Here is a 22,316-nt window from a genome sequence, read left to right on the forward strand (position 1 = left end):
CTCCTTCTGTGACAAGGTGACCCGCTTAGTGGATGAGGGAAAGGCTGTGGATGTTGTCTACCCGGACTTTAGTAAAGCCTTTGACACTGTTTCCCACAGCATTCTTCTGAAGAAACTGGCTGCTCATGGCTTGGACAGGTATACTCTTCGCTGGGTAAAAAAACTGGCTGGATGACCAAGCCCAAAGAGTTGTGGTGAATGGACTTAAACGCAGTGGGCGGCCAGTCACAAGTGGTGTTTCCCAGGGCTCAGTATTGGGGCCAGTTCTCTTTAGTACCTTTATCAATGGTCTGGATGAGGGGATCGAGTGCACCCTCAGTAAGTTTGCAGATGACACCAAGTTGGGCAGGAGTGTTGATCTGCTTGGATCGGTGGGCCAAGGCCAACTGTACGAGGTTCAACAAGGCCAAGTGCTGGCTCCTGCACTTGGGTCACAACCACCCAATGCAACGCTACAGGCTTGGGGAAGGGTGGCTGGAAAGCTGCCTGGTGGAAAAGGACCTGGGAGTGTTGGTCGACAGCTGGCTGAATATGAATTGGCAGTGTGCCCAGGTGGCCAAGAAGGCCAACAGCATCCTGGCTTGTATCAGGAATGGCCAGGGAAGTGACTAGGGAAGTGATTGTCCCCCTGTACTCTGCACTGGTGAGGCTGCACCTTGAATACTGTGTTCAGTTTTGGGCCCCTCACTACAAGAAAGACATTGAGGTGCTGGAGCATGTCCAAAGAAGGTCAACAAAGCTGGTGAAGAGTCTGGAGCACAGGTCTTATGAGGAGCGGCTGAGGGAACTGGGGTTGTTTAGCCTGCAGAAAAGGAGGCTCAGGGGAGACCTGATCACTCTCTACAACTACCTGAAAAGAGGTTGTAGCCAGGTGGGTGTTGGTCTCTTCTCCCAAGTAACAAGCAATAGGACTAGAGGCAACAGCCTCAAGTTGCGCCAAGGGAGGTTTAGATTGGGTATTATTAAAAATATCTTCACCGAAAGGTTTGTCAGGCATTGGAACAGGCTGCCCAGGGAAGTGGTTGAGTCCCCATCCCTGGAGGTACTTAAAAGACATGGAGATGTGGCGCTTAGGGACATGGCTTAGTGGAGGACTTGGCAGTGCTAGGTTAAAGGTTGGACTTGATGATCTTAAAGGTCTTTTCCAACCTAAATGATTCTATGATTCTATGAATCTATGATTCTATACAAACTGATCAGCAATCAATCTGAAATTACTAATGATTTGCTTGTACTTTTGGCACAGTCCTATTATGTCCTACCAAATTATGCAGCAGCCTGTGATATTCTAATTCAAAATCCTAAAAATAGAATACAATTGCAAAAAAAGTCTTCTGTTTAAAACAAATACCTACTGTTATTTTCGCAGTTGCTTCAGGTTTGTTTCGAAGTTGGATGCCAAAGAACAATTTATCATAACTGTGGCATGAGACATTTTACAGCTTACATTTAAGCAATAATGGAATACAGTCAACAGTATAATGATATCAACGTTTCCTCTCTCAATAAACCAGGCTCTAATGTCCAAACTGGATTGTGAGCTATAGCTGAGTACCAAATAGCTCCTACAGAGTAACTACAGCAGTCAGTAACTTGAGTACAAGAATCTCTCCATAAAAACAAATTTTATTCTGTGGCACAAAGCAATAATCAGCTTTTGCTGTTGATTAAATGTTGAAGCAAAGTTAAAGCATTTAATCAACTGCAAAGGCCATTTAATGTAAGCGTACTCCAACACTGTAGACATTATTGATATTATATATGAAGAAAAAATGTTTATCCAATATATCTCACAAAACCACACTTTTCTCCTCGGAGGATTTGGAATGTGGCTGTGCCAATCTCTGAAAGTCTTTCTACTGATGCTGATGCTTATTTAGGGTATGAATAACTAAACAGGCTTCTACACAAATAACAATAAATAATTCTAAGCCTTAGCATGTACGTAGCAGTTTCCATCAATAGGCTATCAAGTACTTTAGAGATGAGTAAAATTTCTGATTTTAAAGGACTTAGCTGGCACATCCCAAAGAGAGATGGTTTTTTGGGAACACAAGGCAAGGCCCACAGACATGGCTATACTCCTATCACAATTATCATCTTGGCAAATTGAGACTGGACAGCCACGAGAATCCTCATCAGTCTCTGAAGTGATGGCTGGGAAGAGAGACAGGGTCTAAAAATCTCAGATCCCACGCACTAGGAAATTAATTTTTGAAACAAAAGCCGGTCACCCAGTGAAGAAGGTTAGGCAGACAGTATACAGATAACTTCTGTGGCTGCCCAGGGTTTTCACTTGCTCAAATTTTGGCCCCAGAGAAGAGCCTATTTTCCAATTTGTAGGTGGACAAGTCTGTTTCCCAACACAGGTCACACTACTAAACCTATGCATAACTTAGGCACAGTAAAACGCAATTAAAAAGTAGTTTTAGATACTGCACTTGCCCTTGGAGCCCTCTTCTTTTGCCTTTTTGGAGAAACAAACAAACACAAAAAATGGTCAAAATAAACACACGGACGTGTCACCAGGAAAACAGTGAGACAAACAGAAGGTAATTTTTGAGATGATAGAATAGTTTCAAACAGGGTCATATATTTTCTCCCTGAAGAATATACTTTTATTGGCTCAAAAGCCAAAACAGATAATTTAGGCTTGATCCAGAGCCTATTAAAATCAACAGAACTTCCCTCCTGACTTTAAATGACTGCAGGGAAAAAAATCACAGATTTTAATTTGTTTGCATTGCACCAAAAAAACCCCAAAGAAGAAAAGCAAAACGTTCCCTCTCAGTCCATAAAACTGAAGTCAGAAGTGTGTTGCCAGTAAGACATTCTTACAAATCACCCCCCACCACCCCAAACAGCTTCCATCACATCTCCCAAATAAGCGCTAAGACAGTCAAGACCATGAAGGGAACAGAGTAAATAAAAAGTTAGAATAGTAATCACTGAAAATTTTTTCACCCCCTAGAATTAAGTTCCCCCTTTCCTGCTATTATGCTTCTATGAGCAGGTGCAGAGATGCCTCCAGATGGTGAGTGTGTGGGACCTCCCAATCTAACAAGGGGGAACCCCTGTGACAGAGGGCTGCTGAGCCCATTTCCCATATAAATGGCCTGGATTCAGCTTGATGTCATCCTCCCTGTAAATCCTACTCAACTCATGGTCAAGAGTATGGGGGTCCATCTTGCAGGGACGTTGGGCTGTTCACTTGGTCAAACTCTTGTCATCTCTCCTCACTACTTACAACTCAGAGAGGACAAATTGAGGTTGCATGTCCCCACATCTGATATCTACCTCCAGCCCAAGGGCTTTTCTTCTTAGAAACAAATAGGAAGGAGGTAAAGGCAGAGAAGGAAAAACAAATGTTTCCAAAAATACAAAGCTGAGTGATGAAACAGAGCAAACATGGAGATTAGTAGAAGGCATATAGGCAGCCGCTCACTCTCTTAAGGACCTTAGCTTGTAACGAAAGGCAATATCAATGTCTGGCAGGAGGATACCAAGGCCCATACGACTGTTATCAAGTCTGACAGCTTTGTTTTCCACTAGTTCTACTTCAAAATGAGCCAACAGTAAGAAAAGAAACATCTTCATCTCATTCATTGCGAGGAACCTCCCTGGACACATGCTGATCCCAGAGCCAAAGGGCATTAGGAAATACTTCAGTTTTCTTCCTGCCTTGTAGAACGTGGTTTTCTTCTTGCCATTCTCTATGTATCGATCAAACTTATACTCCTGAAAATAGAAAGAGAGAGAGAGAGTGATATCTAACAAGGCAGTTACATGAGTGGCTTTGTTTGCACAACGGTAATGCTTCTGAAACCCAGAAAATAAGATAAAGAGGAAGACAAGAAGCTGACAGCTTCTCCTTTTTAGTTGGTTCCCTCAAGTTTCATTAACTCATATTATCTTCCCCACAAAGAACACTCCTTAAATCCACTTACTTAGCTTAGCCCTTTTACATCAAGCTCCTTCAACTTCCACGTCTCATCCACTGAGTGTCTGGCCTATATTGATTGTAATTAGATTTTGACCGCTTTGTAGCAGGGACAATGAACCTTAGTGGAAGGACAATTTTCTTGTAAAGCATCATACGCGCTCAGTGTGGTACATACATCATGAATAAGGATAATCTGCCAAATTCTGCAAATGCCTATGAATAAATTAATGCATTGCACTGATCTTGTTCTTGCAAGCTAGAGCAAAATCCATCCTTCTTTTGCACCCAGTGGTGCAGATTATTCAAAAACCAGACCCGATGCTTTGCAGTCAATTTTCGCTTCAGTTGGAGATAGTTGCTGCTTAATTTGCCACATCTGACCTTCAAATGTTTTGCTCCGGAAGCTGCGTGCAAACCAGGACAACTGCCAGTGACTGACCATTATAAAGAGGGTGCTTTCAAGTAAGGCTTAAGGTTGCGCTTGTAACCTACGTTCCATAAATTGAACATCTTTCTGACTATTTTCCAGGCGCAAGATCCCTGTTTAGAGATAATTCATGTTTTTGAATGAAGGAGATCTGGCATCCTCACTCAGTCAACGGCAAATTAACCACTTACAAAATCCTCCTGCATGCTTTGAATAAAAATGACAGACACTTCTTGCTTATGGTCACTCATTAGCATTTGTCCTGCTTTGCATACATCTGCTATAGCAGCAGCCATTTGGAGCTGGCTGGGAACAAGTCAGTCAGACAGAAACCAACCTCAACTGATTAAAAAAACCCACACCACAGTGAAAAATACACTGATACTGATCTACCCATTAGATTAAAAGCTCTGAAAGCCATGCACTGCAGGTCTTGCTGTCGAGAAAAAGCAGTGGCAGGGGAGGTAGTTATGAGAAAGGGAACAAGTACAAGGCGCACTGGAGGGGATGTAACTTTGGGTGTTGATGAACAGGAGCTTGTTTCTCTAAATGGCAGACGCCTGGATTTTCCACAAAGATAAAGGTGATTATATGTGCGTTTCCACTGGCAAGTAATTCTTTTTAGTCTCTCTGAACACCACAACCAAAAGGAAGCATGCCATTTTTTTTTTTCCTGGTAAGTTATTGCTTCATTTGAAGAAGCACAGTTAACAAATGAAAGCCCAGAATACCACTTCTTCCTTAAAAAGATTCACTTCCTGAAATGTAAATCCTGCCGGTCTAAAAAAGCACTGCTAAATATGAACTGCAATAGCTTAAAAAACCAACCCAACTCAACCCAGAGCTCTTCACTTTGTTGGAACATTTCCACAAGGTGCACTCCTGGTGTCTGGAGCAATTAAGAACTGTGGTATTGAACACATGGACATACTGGGTCAAACCTTATGCTTTCTTTGTCATCTTAAGAGCCATCTGAGAGTTGTAATTGCTTTTAACAAAAAATAAATTGGTGTCTAAGGAATTGGGAAAGCAGAAAACAAGTGGGAGACAGGAATGGAGCCAATGCCAGTGACATGAAACTCAGGCTTGTGCTGCTGAAGCCCCTTGGGTTGGATAGTTTTTCCTTAAAAGCTAGTTCGCTGGCTAAATAAAGATTAATTTTTGACAATAAGGAACTTTCAGACATGCACAGGGTGTCCTTGGAAGAAACAGGGCGGTTGATGGTAAGGAAAAGGTGAAGACACTTAGCAAGAACAGGCGAAGTTCTGTGTGGATGGCCTGCTAAGAGTATTATGAAAATTGAGCAATCTCCTGTGATCAATAGAAGTCTTTCTCTGTCACATCTCGCATTTAGCTTTGTCTGGGAAGACATCAGGTAGGGTTTTCTGCAGAGTTTCCTGACGTTCCACTCTAGGGATTTGCATAGTTCATTTACTGGGCTCTATAACTGAGTTAGGATTTAGGGGTTCACTATCCACTTTATAGAAAACTGACTCATTTATTTAGGCTTTGATGGGTGGAGAAAGAGGTCAACAATATATGCTTACACTTACACAATATGGTGCCAAAGCACAAGATAGCTTGAACTTTAATTTATGTATTCAGGAGAAAAGCATTGCTACAAAATTATCTCGTCAAGCTGCCTGTTTTCCCAGGAAAGTTTTCCCTAAATACATGACAAGCTCAAGACTGCACCTTTCAAAAAATTCATTCTCCATCTCTATCTGATCCTCAGTAGTTATTGTTGAAAGCACACTGCATATTTTAAGAACCAAACAGAACAGTGATTTCCCCACTTTTCGAGAGGGCCCATGTGCTGAAATCAATGTACTGCAATGTGTGGATTGCTCATTCACTATCAAAAAGATAAAATATATGAACTAAAGCTGTACTGTGAAAGCTGAGCAGAGCTGATACTAAGCAGATATATTCAAGCAATGGAAATATGGTAATATATTCCGGCAGTTATTGTATAAGGGAGGGGATCAGTTTCCACACTGATGCTTTTGGTTTAGGACCTAAACAAACAGATGGACTTTTGACAAATCAATAATGTTCTCCAAAATAAAGTGTTGAGAACAAAATGAGAAAAAGATTATTTGTTAGTTGTTACTTTTTAAGGATAGAAATATTAATCAACTATTTGCCAATATATGGATTATTTTTTTAAACCCCTAATTTTCTCAGCAGGCTTTGTCTTCATTTTTGGGTGGGGACAGCCAGCAGAGCCCTCCTGGATGCCATTTCCATTTTCATGGCTCCAGTGTTCATCCTGGTGACTATACCTTACTCTGCTAACTCTGACACACTCCACACCTCCTCTCACCGAGGCTGGTGGAGTTCCTGCACAGCGAGATGCTGTCTCTAACCAACAAGGCACTTGAATCTCATCTTTCCTCTGCAACCGCATATCCTTACATTCCCGAAAGGGAGAGCCTCTGGGAGCAATGCCTCTAACATGGGTGTTTTATAAATATGTAAAAAAATCCAGTTCCCTTCCTCTTTGGCTTAAATGCCAAGGATGTAAATCAGCATGGCTGGGAGAGAGCCATTTGCTTAGGAAAATGGGGATGAGGAATGGATCAGGTATGAGCTCTTGCCTCTCAGGCAGAGGAGGCATTTAACAGCCTCAACATACACCCTCGCTCTTCCTCTGTGGCACCTGGGGCTGGGGACAGCAATCTGGGGGAGCAACCTAGCCAAGACGAGGACTATTCAATTTGCAAGCAGGTGGTGAACTTCTGAAGCTGTATTAAGGCTGAGGCAGGGTGGATTAATTTCGAGTCTTTGATATTCATTAACTCGAGCGTCAGAGAAAAATACAAGGAGATGACACAATTACCCTCCGAGCTTCGCCGCAGAGCAACAGCTTTACAGTCTCAAGTTCACAACACTCTACTAATTGATCAAGAAGGGGTGAATCCCTACGAAGGGAGGTGAAAAAGCATAAGGCTTAAGTAAGACACTGCTATTATAGGGCTTCAGAGAGTCAATGATGCTTTGGGGGCACTTAGCTAAATGGCCCACATTATTTGCTATTTAAACCACCTTCTATTATTCAGCCCTCCTTGGGTATCAAATGATCCACTGCCAAACAAAACCCATATTTAGCCTAAAGTTTATGGTAGTCAATGTGCAATTGTCAATTCCTTTGAAAGCAGTCGCAGTCAGTCTCATCACCGTATTTCTCTCTTCAGGCCATGAATCCTTTGACCTATAGGGCCCTAGAAAATACATTTGAAAGTAGGAAGATTTTTTCCACAAGAAGGAACAGCAGTAAAAAAAAAAAAAAACAAACCCACAGATCACAAAAGGCTTGGCTGCAGCAATGTGCCTGGAGTAGGAAGAGAGTAGCACCAGCTGAATGTTTACCTTAGGATCTTCATAGACCTCAGGGTCCATGTGCAAAATCTGTGGGTAAAGGGCTATCCAGTCTCCTTTCCTCAAACCGACTTCTTGATTCCCTTCAAGCTTGAGAACAAAATCCTCCTGGCTGATGCGAATGTTCATGGAGGACGAGCACATTCGTAAACTCTCGTTTAAGGCGCTCTCTGTGATTAAACAAAAGGGCGGGGGGGGAAGCGTGAGAAATATGGAAGATGACTGGACGTTATACATGCCTACAGCTGCTGAATCTCGACAGGTTTAGTAGGGCAGACTAAAGGAAAAAAAAAAGTATAAAAAAACCCCCACAAACCACACATAAAGCAGAGACCAGGAGGAGGCAATAAACAACCCCGCAGGGCTGGGGCAGGGAGCCACGACGCTGAACCTCCCGATGTGATTTTCACTGATGGTGCTGAGAAAGACTGTCGGCTGCAGGCAGCACTGAGTTTGGGGTGGAAAGTCATTATTCAGGCATCACGTTGAAAACAACGCAATCAAAAGACACGAATGCTTTACGCATTTCCATGTATTTCAGAGGTTACAAGCAAATACCAGCAAAAGCATCCACGGAGCTGTTTAGCCTGCCTTTAGAAAGCTGTTGGACGTAATGGCGGGACTATATGTTAGAAAAAAATAATTTCACTGGTTAATTCTGTAGTGATTCTTGGGATTTTTAAATTTAATTGTTTTCTCTACAATGTGCTACACTGCCAAAAGATAGTGTCTGTTATGGATAGAGTGAATGAAAGCAATTCATTATTTGCCTGGTAATTTTAAGAGAGAAAGAGACTTTTAATTGGCCAAGAGAAAACAAAACATAGTCCTTTCAGGCTTAGGGAAAGCAAGATTTCTGTCTTCACCATCACATCCTGGAAGGCTCCAGAAGCTGAATGTCCTTGCTTTCCCAGTGGCCTTCACCTTTTGCTCCTAGCACGACAGATTTTATGGCTAATTTCCGGCAATTTATCCTGGCAGTTTGAGGAGGAATTCCTTTGGGAATAATATGCATAATTTGCATAAATCATTCTGATAGCATGTATATCAGCATGTAGCTCCTGTCTAGGGCTGCATCTCTCACTTTGTAATCAAAACTGACTATTTTTCCACCAGCGTGTATGGGCGCTGTTATATGTGACTTGATTCCTTCTAATCATCAGTGTGAAAAATAGCCTAAAATGGGGTTTCATTTGCACATAATAATCCATTTGTGTCTCCATTTATGTTCTGTGATATCAAATAAACCTTCCCTAAGTGTTCACCAAGGCACTGTAACTGCTGCACCCAAAAGGTTGGTTTATTAGAGACAGTAGCTACCCAGTGTAGATGCCTCTGAAAAAAAAAAAAAAACCCAAATGTTCTTTCACTAAAAATTAAATCTGGTGCAGCATGCATAGCAAATAAAGTGGCCCTGGATGCTTTCTTGCAGGAGGTTTTTCCTTAAGCATGCATTTGTCTAAAGAAATGAGGCTGCGGTCAGCTTTGTGTGGCCAGCGCCGTGATTCAATGTGACGTACAGTGAGTCTGTGCATATTCTTTTGGACTGCCTTCGTTACTATAATCAGGCAGAGTCAAATCGGCTTGTTGGTGACGAAGCCAGAAAAGAACTCCGGTTCCAGAAGATGGCCTCTACTGCGGATAGCCACAAGGCACCTGACACGATAGATTTCAACTGGCAGCGCTCTGGCAACAAAACTTTACGCGGTACAAATGAAGGGCCCGGCCTCCGCTCCCAGACTGTCTTCAACCTGCGGAAAATGAAGGCGGTAACTCTGTGCCGGTCCGTCATTTGGAAACGGTGGCGACGTACGTAGCGACACCAGAAATCAGACGAGGAAGGGGGAAAGAGGGGGAAAAAAACAGAAGAAAAAATAATTATTAAAGCACCGCTGCCAAATAGCAGGTTTATGTTTAACCGCCCAAGCGATGCGGTCACATCCTATTGGTGGACATCCTCCCCGAAAGCACGGCAGTCCCTGCCCGCTGCCGGATCCCAAATGACAATTGGGCAGCGTATCTTATGCAGAAGTTAATCACAATAATGGAGCACAAAGTGTGGCTTAGCGGTCAGATCGTAAATGACAAATCTGTTTTACCTTCCAGTACCAGTTCTGTGTGGAAGGCGAGCTTGGCTCTCGCTCTGAGCGATCATGCCGATAATCATTAGATGACAAAAGTAATGAGTCACATTATGATCAACAAAGGGGAATGGAGCTTATATGGCTTCGCAGGCTCACATTAAAAAAATAGACAGTCAGCTTTCCACAAATGCCGGCGCTATACATTGAGAGGAATGACAACTGCACAATAAAAGTGCAGCCTTTCCTTGCAGTTGTCATAGTTCAGCAGACACCAGCCATCGCCGCTGACAGACCAGCTGGGTAGCTTGGGAGGCCTTCCATTCTGCACCGTGAGGTACAGTAAATTATCCAGCACGGTAGAGCAACATCTGTTTCTGTGCTTGTGCCGAACAAACAAGGCAATTTAAAGCATACCAAGGGATAACCAAGCAGCAAATGAACATGACCCTCATTTTTTTCCCCCCTTCTTACACACATGAGATGCTAAACTTCACTGTGCAAGCGCTACATGAAGAAGCCAGGCTGTTGTTTGATAAGGTGTTGTCAGAGAGATTTTACATATTTTCTAGAAGGGGGGGGGGGGGGGGGGGGGAAGAGAGATATCTCTCATAGTATTGTTATTCTTAGAATCCTCCCACTTCTCTCTTCGTTTCTCTTATAATAAAGCTAGCACTAAGCTTCCAATTCATTCTAGATTTTTTTTAAAAACTGTTTCAATATACTTATAAATATTCAGTCTTTAAACCCTAATTTGCTATACTTAGTTCACATGCCTTCAAGCATTTGTCTTCCAATTTCCACTGAATAAATGCGTACTAATGAGAAATAGAGCAAGCTGCTGAGGCAAAGCTGGGTGACTTGAGCCTGGCCTGCCACCAGCTTGTGATAGGCAGGCAAATTGAGTTAAAATGAAAAGTCTTGTCAGCTGAAATACAACATGGTAGCCAAACAGCAAGCTGTCAATCATCCAGCCAAAACAAGGGACTGCAGGTAATAAAAGGTCATTGCGAATCATAAGTGCATTTGGCTTTTGTAGGCAAGTTAATTTTAATTAAACATGATCTCTATCTGTAAATGTTTTATAAAACTTATTGTGCATAATGGATTGTTAATTTTACACTAACACATAGCAGGTAATAGGGTACTACAATTATTAGAGTCTATTGTAGGAAAATAGCTATCGAGTATGCAAATATTTGGGGGGGGTCATTTACCCACAGGCATCACGGTGTGCCAACACAAACAATGATCTGAAACAAGTACATTTGCATCTTACTAAGAACTAAATGGTACTGCCCAGCCCATTCCAGGAAAATATAGTCATTTCTCTCAATCCGACCAACGATTCTAATGCTTAGCATTTGCGTTACGACTACACACTCTGCATTAGCTGTTTTTGGGCTCATACCCTTTCCTGTGTACGAAACAATTTTTCAAGCTGTGCTCTTCTCACAGGAAATATCTGGGATTCAGCAATGACCTGGGGCAAGAATATTTCACTATATAAATGAATGGACTAATATTAAACAAACGAACTGACTAAACATGCCTAGCATTAAACATGCACTAAGTATATCTCTGCTTTACCCTTTGCATTTCCATTATAACCATAAAAACCGACAGCCCATTCTCATGTGTCGTTTACCATATTAGAGCTCCATTGTGAGCCATAACCACTAATAATGTATGTTACTCGGTGCACACAAATAGGCACGTTTGGGTTTTGGGAGAAGTCTTACGTAGACAAAACAAAGTGTGCTGCCCCAGAAATGCCATGAGATAAAAAATAATCAGAGCCAAAATTTGCTAGTTTTGCTGTGGGTTGAAAGCTTTTTTTTTGCTTTTTTTTTTTTTTTAATAAAAAAATCACATACCTGTGCTTTGAATTTAGAAGTAAATCAGGTCATGTTGTTCCCTAGACCCAAAGAATCTGACCATAATAACAACGTTGCTTCCTGAGAAAGGCTTTTAGCAATTCTTGCTTGTTCTTCATAGCATGATGAATCCAAAAAAAGGCTCTTGTTATAGTAGGCCAAAAAGAGGACGGAGAATCAGAGCGCTTAAAACAGGAGAATGAGATGACAAGGTGATGAACAGATAAGAATCCCACCTGGTCTGCCTCACACGAGAGCAGGGACACAAATCCCAGTTTTCTGTGCTCTGGGTTGGCACAGGGAGTGAGAGGGAAGAGGAAAAGCTCAGCCTCGGAGGTTGGGGTCAGCGAGCTGCGAGGGCAAAGGTAGTGGTGGCCCACAGCCTTCCTGCGACGTGGGGCTTTTGGTGCGCAAGCCATGCAAATTGGGACCTTTGTCCCTCCTACACATTTATTAACAAAACATCCCTTTCCCCTTTCCACTGAAGCATGACTTTAATTCTCTTATGGTACAGTTTTTTTTCTATATTATTATTTTATGGGACAGTATCCAGCCCTTTATGGCTTAAGTGCCAGAAGAATTGGAATCTAGCCTCTGTTCATACCATATTACGTTTAACATGATTATACAATTTAACAAAAGTGTTACAAGAATACTACAAAGTAGGATGTGGCACTTTCTCTTCAACACATAAATCAAATATTACCAAGGTACTTCAAGATTTCAAGGGGCAGCAGAGGAATGACACAGTTAATGTTTTAAACTGTTCAGACCATTTTGCACCAGATGGTTTTAGTGAAGTACATGCTTTTATTTTCCTTATTCCTACAATTCTGGGGTGCCTTTTTTTTTTTTTTTTTTTTTCCTTGCCATTACCATCTCAGTCTCCAAATACAAAACAAATTCTCTCTTGATCTCCTTGATGCTCGGTAGCTTTCCTTTTCTATAATTTTTTCGTGGATGCTAACTGATGTGAAGCAATTTTACTTGTGTTCCTTAAAAGTACATTAAATGCTTAGAATGTCATGTTATTCTTTGGAAGCATCCTTGTCATCACATCCCCTACTTCAAAAGCATCCTCCATCAGTTAGAGATAAATCTGCACCAAAACAGCTGTGGCTCCAGATGAAACCAACTTACTCGACTCATGCTATAGCAGATAAACAGTAATGCTCTAACAAAAAGCAACCGTATCGATTTTATATTTGTACTATGAGAAACAATTCAAGTTTGAACACAGGTTCTTGATACGTGCCACATTGGATGGTCCAATTGGATGGAGAACGGCAGCTATTATATCCAAGTCAAGCCTAGAGACTGTACTACTCCACCACCCTGTCTTGACACAGCTTCTTTTAAGAGTGGAATATCAGTTCAGGCCATGAGCTACCAAAACACAGAGACATGAGCTCAGCTTTAACAGGGGACTGGTTTCAATATTAAAAAAAGAGAGGAATATTGAACCTTTATGCTTTTATTCAGCTGTTGTCTGTCCTGCTAACACTACCTATGGCACCTTTCAGATGCTTAAAGGTTTGGTTCCTACCTGCTACACCCTCTCTCCTCCCTTGGGCTAATTTTAGCATTATCTTGCCAGTGCCTGTGCACTAGCAAACGAAGTGAAACCATCAGCTGATGCTCTGAAGGCCTATCCAGCTCCTGGATGAAAGAGCTTCTAACGACAACTGGCAAGGGTCTCCCTCTGAACCACTGATCCAGAATTGGAAGATCTGTATCTCCCTTAAAGCTCCCTTATTTTGAATCAAGGTACTTTTTTCCATACTGGAAACACCATTTCTACTCTGTAAAGCTTCACCTTCTTATATTTTGTTCAGAGGCATCGCTCAGCTGAAGCCCGCTTTAGAAGTCTTTTTGTTTTGTTAAAGAGAGAAAGAAGGAAACTGCTTGTGAAAAAATTACATTTGCAGCTTAAATACATTATCCCTCTTTAATTTCAGAAAAGGGTCTTTCTTGGCAGTACCATACAGAAGTATTTGAAATGCATTAACACTTCGGCAGATGCTCAGAATCAAACAACTTAATAGGCATCAACTTTTTTTCAAATAATTGCAAAGCTTCGATTTAGCCTTTTGCATACCTTGCATACTTAATTACCTAGGCTTTAATGTTTACATGCAATGAGAGTATCTACAGCTATAAACTACATAATTTATAATTGATGTAAATGGGTGTTATTATGTCAATTAGGCAGCTGTGTCCTCCACCTTCTCAGTAAACAGAAATGAGTGATAAACTGAGTTTGCTGGGAGAGCCCCTCTTTTCTTCCTAACAGATAAAAATAAATTACCTAGGTAGACCAGGTTGTCCAATTGTTCTCTGGTGAGGTGGATGTTATACGTGGGCCCTCTCTTCTGACCTGTTGACTGCAGCAAATGGTCAATCTCGTCACGCACCGCTGCAAGAGCTTCTGGGTGCCGCAGAAGATAATACATGGCCCAGAATGTAGCTGGAATCGTGTTTCCCACAGAGGCCCACAGGAAGGCAAAATGATGTGCTGGGAGAAAATAAGTGAAAAGGAAGATTAATAGCGTTTATTACACTGATTAGATTTGCAGTGTGCTAATTAAAAGATGTTAGGACACAGACCCAGCCAAGGATCAGTGAATGCTAATGAGGACCAATAGGCTTCTGAAGTCTAATTTTCTGCTTAATGAGAATAGTTTGAAATGTAATGTCGGAGGGGGTGGGGGGAATAAGGGGAGGAAATGCAGCTCAGTTATAATCTTTCTCATTATCACCATTAAGTATCTTGTTTTACCACCTCAGCACAAAAAAAAATCAATTATCATAGAGGGTTGTTTCAGAGTAAAACATTTTATCATTAGCCAATTAGAAAGAACATAAAAAAATTTCAAGGTCGCCATTTTGCCTTTTTATTTCAAAGGTCTATAGTAAATTATTTTATTTTAGACAAGCAATCATTCATAAGTTTCCTACCTGCTTTGTCATAATCTCCAAGCAGCTCATATTTCTCAAATATATCTTGTCTGGCTTGGACCACTTTTGACCCTCCCAGCCATTTTGTCATGTTCTGAAGTAAAAAATGATGTATAAGCTCCTTCCGAACCTTCTTGGTAGCTCCTAGCAACTCAATTGGTATGTTTGCAGCTAAATAGGGAAAGCTGGCATCAAACTTGATAAATTTGTCTCTGATTTCACTAATAACTTTGTGGCCATCTGCAGCAGGAACTCTTCCATATAGTGTTACAAAACTGGCTTCAAACATTACAGAGCAGCAGAATTTGTACATTTTTTCTGTTTCCCAATCTGTTGCTTGTGAGCATTTCCATTCAAATATATCCTGGAGATTTTTCATCATGTGGCCAGAAATGATATCCAAAGGCTTGCCTTGTAGATACTGGTAGATTCTGTGCAGGTTTTCCTTGAGATCGGGGAATTTTCCTTTCGACAAGGGTGGGTAGTCAAAAGTTTTGGAAGCCATTTTATCAGCAAATTCATAAAATTCAAGTTGCTTGCTATTTCGGATGACATAGACATACTGAAATGGGTCCATGATAAAGGTAATATATCTACCTGAATAGAAGAAAAGAAAAAAAATAGATGTGCATTTCACTTTTATAATCTGGTGACACTTTCAGAAGTAATAACTGAAAATAAGCCCAGCCAATGTCTGGAAGAAAAACATGCAGAAAATCCCCAAATCAAAGATCTGTGAAGAAATCTGCAAAGAAAAAGAAAAAGAAAAGAAAAAAAGAAGTAACGTTTATTATTTATTTAGCTTTGGAAAAGAAGCAATACTGATTCTCTTTGTCAGGATGTAGATTTCACCTGCATACACTTTTATGGCTCTTCTAAAATCAGCATGAAGCCATTTCCATGTAGACGATCCACTGGGTTTGCCAACAGTAGGGTGTGACCTGCAGTTGTGGCACTCTGGAATAAATCATTTACTACACTGGTATAATTCATGCAAATACAATGTGGAGTCGTAGCAGCATTTGAAAATTGTAGGGTTTTTACCAGCAGAAAGGGAGAAACACACACATTTCACCTGCATGGCGGAAAGTGAATGTGGGAGGCTGGAATGGAAAACATGCTACCTAGGCAGCTTTTCCTCAAGCAGAAGACAGAGAAACTCAAAATCTGCTGGTTATGGCTTTAACTGCACACTGTAACCCCCCAACACTTAAAGCCTCTCTCGCATCTGTTTTTTTCCTCAAGTATTGCTAACTTTTTGTTAAGAATGTGCTCAGTATCAGTAAAGTGACTACCTTAGGATTTGATTTTGAAGCCATTTCTCACAGTGGAGCAGGCTACCATGTTGAAGATGGGTGCCATTTTGGGGTACACACTGTCCTAGCACTATCATCCATTGTGCCAGAGTGCACCAACAACTTCCTACCCTTCCCGATGTACTCAGTGAAGTGACGCAGCCGTGCCTTCAGCTGCCTGTACAGAGGAACAGGATTGCATCAAGTTTGATGTATTTTCAGGTTGCCCATGCTAGAAAAATCCTACAATTTCTCCCTAAGCTTTGAGTCAACTACTAAAGAAGAGCATTTAGGTGAACTATCATGAATCAAAATGCTAACGCTCCCAAAGCTCAATTAAATCTTAACTCTTTATAGATGATTCCCATGTTAAGTCTAAATTTAGAGTTCCTGGCTCTTAACTTCAACGGAGAGGTGCAGCAGGGAAAAAGGGCACCCATTAAAATGCACACATACCCTGTGAAATATCCCAGTTATAAACTCAGGAAAAGAGCAAAACTTCCAGCACTTACAGTCTAATTCTGTCTCACTAGAGGGACAAATCTCCTTTGATTTTAATGGGAACACTACACGCTTAACTGAGGACCAAATTTGGCTCTGTGACAGATGTCCTGAGATGAAGTAGTCACTACCACTAAAAATGTCAACAAGTATCCATGGTTACCATATAGTGATATTTGAATTATCATAGTTATTCCGTATTCTGACTTGTATACACACACCACGCTCTATGGTAAAACTGGGGGCACTCTAGTTTTCCTCTGCAATTACCAGCTGCTATAATTTCCCTCCCAATTACATCCACTGCAACCCCCGTGAACCAGTAAGGAAATACAAGGGATAAATCGAGACAGAATTTGTCCCCCTTTTTTGGTCAACAACATGTGAAGGTTTTTAATGTACTCGCAGAGTTTGCTTTACTGTAACATAATCAACCATAGATGTAAATTGATTTTTAAAGAACATATATATTGAGAAACCAGCATGGAAAAAGAGTTCCTCAATTCCCAGTCTGCTTTTCTGACCATTTCTTTCTTCCCAGACCAGAGAGGTTAACAGGAATTTTTAGTCTCGACCTCTGCAGGATCTTTGTTAAGAGTCCTAGAATTGCTCTCTCTTTCCGACTTTCACCCACTTTCACGCTCTTTATTGAGGCTACCATCTTTGCGACCAAAGCTTGGAAAGAATGCCCATTGGAGCAATTTTTAATAAATAGATTTGGAGTGTTATTAACCCTAAAGATGAAAGCTGGCTTCCTAACTTTGCGTTTACAGGGTAAACAATTTAAGTTAAGATTTTTAATTAATATTAATTTAAACCATCTGTCCACCATCTGCTTATTTCTGATGCAAAATATGAGTTTCTTTGTGATCTTTAATCAGACACTTAGCAAACGCACATCAATTCTTATCATTTTTTAAGTAAGAAAATGATTTTCAGCAAATGAGTTTTCAGACAAACAAACTTAGCAATAATTTTAAATCAAAACTCATGCAACACTAGCACATACTTTGAAAAAAATCTCTGAGAAACAGAATATCACGGATCCTGAATTTTATTATTCTCATCAGGTTCCTGGTAGCAAAAAGTAAGTATGTATCAAAATATAATTCACTTTGTAGAATCAATTCAGGCTCCAGACCACATCACTGCAAGTCAACAATATATATAAATACATAAAGCAAAATACTTTTGTTACCACATTTAGTAAAGGTCTGTATAGTCAGCAAAGTGGACCCCCTCTGTAACAAAGGCAGTTGTGTACGTACCTCACCGAGAATCTAATTTTAGAGCTTTTAATTAGAAAAAGACTAAAATCTAGAGCTAATTAACTGCAGTTAGTAAGTTGTTGTTGTGAGAGTGGGTATGGGAGCCTTTAGCAATTACAGTCATACTCACACGCAGATGCACTGCGCTGCTACGCTGGTTACCCCAGTCTCTTCCATACGGGAACAGATTGCTAATTACAAAACCATGCCCCAACACCTCCTCTACCCTGGGCAGCAAACATCCGAACTGGAACAAACTTTCTCACCTCAAGTTATGATTTTAAATTTTATATGTGTGAATATGGTTCTTAATTTTGCTTTTTAAATCCTGTCATTGTCCCTGATGAGGTCTCTTCCCACTGATTGTCCCTGGTGGTGCCAGAGCCCAAAAATTGCAAATCTTTCCTAAAGTTACCAGTTATTTTTTTGTATTTTAAAACTCAGCTTCCCCCTCCCCTCCCATGCCTTTCCATTGCAGCTAATGCCAAGAACCACCTCTTAACAGTAGCCTTTTCTGAAACCGAACCCAAATCTTGATGCTCATGAGTTTCCATCAGAGTACCAGTAAAGGTAAATGCCAGATCAGCCAAAAGTGGAGGCATATCACACGCTCCACAAATCAGGAAGCCTTAAATATTGGAGGTATTTATACAGAAACCGCTGGGGACCAAGCCTTTCCTTGTTAGATTGTAAAACAATCCTTCAACACAAAAAACTAAGTAGACATGTCCATACAGAAATGTCACACTCCAAATCCCAATAGTTTAAGTCACTGAGCTATTTTGTTTAGTACCGTAGAAAAAAGTCAAAATAAGAGATGTATGCTTGTTTCTGTAAAAAGCCCTCTGATTTTTTTTTTTTAATATGGATAGGGAGAATTTATATTTCCCCATCCAATCCTTCAGTCTGCATTACACCCATGCTGCAAATAGCCTGCTTATTTCCCTTTAGTTTACAGAGTCTCCTAGAAATACAAGATTGATGTGGAAAATATGAAAATTGTCAACTTTGGTAAATCTGAGCACAGAAGCCAGTATTTGTATGATAGTTAAGAAATTACTCTAATAATGCATTCTGGAGCTTTTTAATGCTAATGATGAAAGACAAGCATTTCAGATGGCATCTAATGATGGATGTTATTTTGGTAATGCTTGCAGCAGGCTTCAGCTTGGTAAGGAGTTAATGTAAATTACCTTTTGCCTAAGAAAGAAAAATGTGATATGTTACTGTAGATGTATCATGATTTAAAAGAAAAGAATGACTTAGCAGCAGTATTCAAAAAGGCAAGTGTGCTTAGCAAAGAACCATAAGATTATTTTATTAAAAGTTGAGTTAGTCTCAGAGAGAGTGTTGTGAGGTTTGGTATCATTCCTAATAACTTGTCAGGAAAAGGAGACAAAGTTTAATCCCGAGAAACAATGACAAAACTGTTTCAAGCTCTTTAAGTTCTTACCTAGCAGTCTGCCTACGCTGCTGACCCTTAACAAGCAGAGAGGTTGGCTTGGGAAGTACGATCATCTCAACACCACAGACTCTCTTTCTCTCTCTCTCTCTCCCTCCCCCCCCGCCCTTATTCTTTTCTTTTCTCTTTTTTTTTTTCGTTGAAGACTATCGCATTTACGTAATCGTCCTCTTATTAGGGAGATTCTGCTGAACTGCTGACAATGATGTACAGTGGTGCTTCGCTGGCGTGACGTTTGGGGAAAACGATTCTGCTGCACCACCACACAATACCAATTAGAGAACTATTTTCTGCGACAGGTCAGGAATTTACATTGTTTCTCATAGAAAGATGTGCTTTTTAATTTCTTTATTAAGATGACATCCATGTCCCTTGCGACTTTTAGGGATGACAATCATTTGCTCATCACATGGGAAAGTACAATCAGCGAAATCGCATTACCGGTACGGGGCAACGCCAGAAACTCCAAGCATCGTTCCACATTTTCCAAGTGAACTAGTTTGAGAACCAATAATTAGAACAATATATATTGATAGAATTTTTTGACAGGACCTTTAGACACCCACCAGGGGGGTAAAGCAATGATAGTCCATATACAGCAGGCTACTCTATGTTTGCCGAACATATAAACATCATCTTTGTCAAATCAGTAAGACATATAGAAATCCTGTAAGTCTTCGGATCAGGACATGATAGGAGGTACTAACTAGCTCCGGCTTCTTCCTTGATTTGTGGATGACAAACTGTTTCTTCCTAGTGAAGTCCTGACAGTCAGTATTTTTATACCGAAAAAAAAAAAGAACTTAAAGTGATATCTCTGATATGACAAATTCACAAAATCAAAGATTTCCCTGCATAAGGCTGAAATAATATCCAGAACTCACTCCATTTACCTCAGTCTCTATCAAGGAAGGCTTCTTCAAAATACCTGAACACAGGGAGATAAGTTGAAATGGAATTTTGTTTACCATGCAAATAGAAATTTGTAAAACTAAATTACACTCATAGATTGCTTAAACACACAAATCTCTAAACATAGTCTTGCATAAAATAATAAAGAGGTCAAAGAGAAACAAATATTTGATTAAACACATTAAGGATTCTTAAGTATGACTGTATCTGGTTTTATGAATGTATTAAGGTAGTCTCTGAATTATAATTATTAATCTGTATTCATAAGAAGCCACAACTGTATATAGTGTGACTGTACATTAACAATAAAAAAGACTGTATTTCAACAAAAGTTGGTCTTGTAATGTGTCAAATTCACTTTCAAGATGGAAAAAATCTCAGCATACCAGTTTCCAAAGAAAAAACCCTGAATGAATTAAAAAATCACACATTTAATAGCAGTAAAAATGCTCTTCCAAAGGAAAAAAAAGAACACATTTGGTAAGAGGAAGAAAAATTTTATTAATTAAACATACGGCTTGCAATTTAATTAATTGACTTTGAAGAAAAAAATTATTTTTATTGCAAAATATTACTTATATGGAAATATAAATCTAATGCTACTGCCATGAAATTACAAAGCAAACTTCATACTTTACACTTTACATTTTTATTTGAAACTCCCTAAAAATACAGGAATAGCTAAAAACAAGATAGACTTAACTCTAAAGTTGATCATTTGAACAAGGATACCAGCATGTAAGGGGACAAAAGATCCTTTACATCCACCTACACTAATAAGAGTTTGTATTTTCTGAACAGAGGAAAATACTGAATTTTAAATTGATTTTACTAAAAAGTACATTTCTGTGTGTGTATATATATGTATGTAAATTTATATATTTAAGTTTCATTCAAGATTCCAGTTTCATTCTATGTTTTTCTTCTACAGCTAAGTGTCTATGTGAACTCACTCAAATGTTTGTATTCGAGCTAGTGTAGTAATACAGCTATAAATACAGAAAGCAGCAAGGTTATATCATACTTTATTATATTGTTATTTTCAGCAAGCATGATCAGAGTAAGAAGCTGGCAACGGGAAGTTTCTGTGTTCCAGTCCTGATTGTATCACTGAGTCAATGTGTCATTCATTCCCTTGTGTTCCTGTCAACCAGTTGTAAAATGTGTGAGAACATATTCTGCACTTTTTTTCTTAAGTGTTTTCTAAATTTAATCTGATATTTTTCTGTGCGGTGTCAAGATGATGTTAGTTCTCCCTTCTTTAGGAAAAAAAAAAAAAAAACAATACACAATTAAATGTGCTGGCAAAATCTATGTTCATACATTACATGCCTATAAATTCTGTCAATATGCATATACACCTATAGCTGTACAGAAATCCACATGCTAATAATTATATCCGATGGATACTTACTATGCATACCACACGTGAATTTAAGTAATCTTTATTTGCCTATGCTACACAAAAATGTTTTTGGTTAAGGAAGATTCTAAACTAAACATTGAATTAGTATTTAACTTCACTGATGGAAAAAATCAAGAGAAATACTAAAATATTTCTCACCAGCAATATGTACAGTGAAAATGTCTCCAAGTTTCTTTTGCTGATCCAGTAAGAATTTGAAAGCATCTTTTCTAAAAATCAAAGCCTTCCCAAGGTAAGGAATCCAGCCATTTATTAGCGGGGGCTCTCCCGTCTTCCTGTTAAAAACAGAAAAAAAAAAAAATCAGGAATTAACTTTGGCATGAGAGCAACAGATCTTTGCATCTATTTATATACTACACTTAGACCCACCATCTACATATATAATTCTTGCAATGTATAATATGTTGTACAGAAAGTTCTTCAGATATGATGGCAGGTTAAATCTAATCACACCTCTGAGCACAGAAGGCTCTGTGTGGTGATTAGGAAAAATAAGTGAGAGAAATTGAGACGCATTTAACTACAGGTCGTCCAGTTACTACCATCAAGTTATGAACACAGAAAAATGACATTCGGTAGAAAATCTCCCAGCAAAGAGTCCTCTCATTTTCAATATTTGGCATGTCAGAGGAAGATGTATTGGAAGGCAATTATGACAGATTTAGGTAAATAGGACGCTGAAATACCACACAAAACAACTAGCCTTACAGATAATATTTTAAGAATTTCAGTTTACCAGCACTCAGACCAGCTACCATTCTACCTAAATATCTTTCAAATATAGA

General features: G+C 39.8%; 1 protein-coding gene across 1 annotated transcript; it reads right to left on the bottom strand.

Moving 5' to 3' along the window:
• Positions 1–3,441: 3,441 nt before the first annotated feature.
• Positions 3,442–21,802, bottom strand: CYP7B1 (cytochrome P450 family 7 subfamily B member 1). The gene is made up of 5 exons (XM_009493396.2): positions 21,670–21,802; positions 14,668–15,264; positions 14,018–14,224; positions 7,743–7,921; positions 3,442–3,738 (listed from the first exon to the last, which is right to left on the bottom strand). The coding sequence occupies exons 2-5, from the start codon at positions 15,242–15,244 to the stop codon at positions 3,442–3,444; spliced, it is 1,260 nt and encodes a 419-aa protein (XP_009491671.2). The 5' UTR covers positions 15,245–15,264; positions 21,670–21,802.
• Between the last annotated feature and the right edge of the window lie 514 nt (positions 21,803–22,316).

Source organism: Pelecanus crispus, chromosome 2 (genome assembly GCF_030463565.1).
Source record: "Pelecanus crispus isolate bPelCri1 chromosome 2, bPelCri1.pri, whole genome shotgun sequence".
Classification (NCBI taxonomy): domain Eukaryota; kingdom Metazoa; phylum Chordata; class Aves; order Pelecaniformes; family Pelecanidae; genus Pelecanus; species Pelecanus crispus.

Excerpts from the sequence above, each read along its gene's own strand:
- CYP7B1 (XM_009493396.2), bottom strand. The coding sequence starts at position 15,244 with ATGGACCCATTTCAGTATGTCTATGTCATCCGAAATAGCAAGCAACTT. Across the intron at positions 14,225-14,667 it reads TGGAGATTATGACAAAGCAG|CACATCATTTTGCCTTCCTG; the intron begins GTAGGAAACTTA and ends ATTTTCTCCCAG. Across the intron at positions 7,922-14,017 it reads GGACAACCTGGTCTACCTAG|AGAGCGCCTTAAACGAGAGT; the intron begins GTAATTTATTTT and ends GTTTAATCACAG.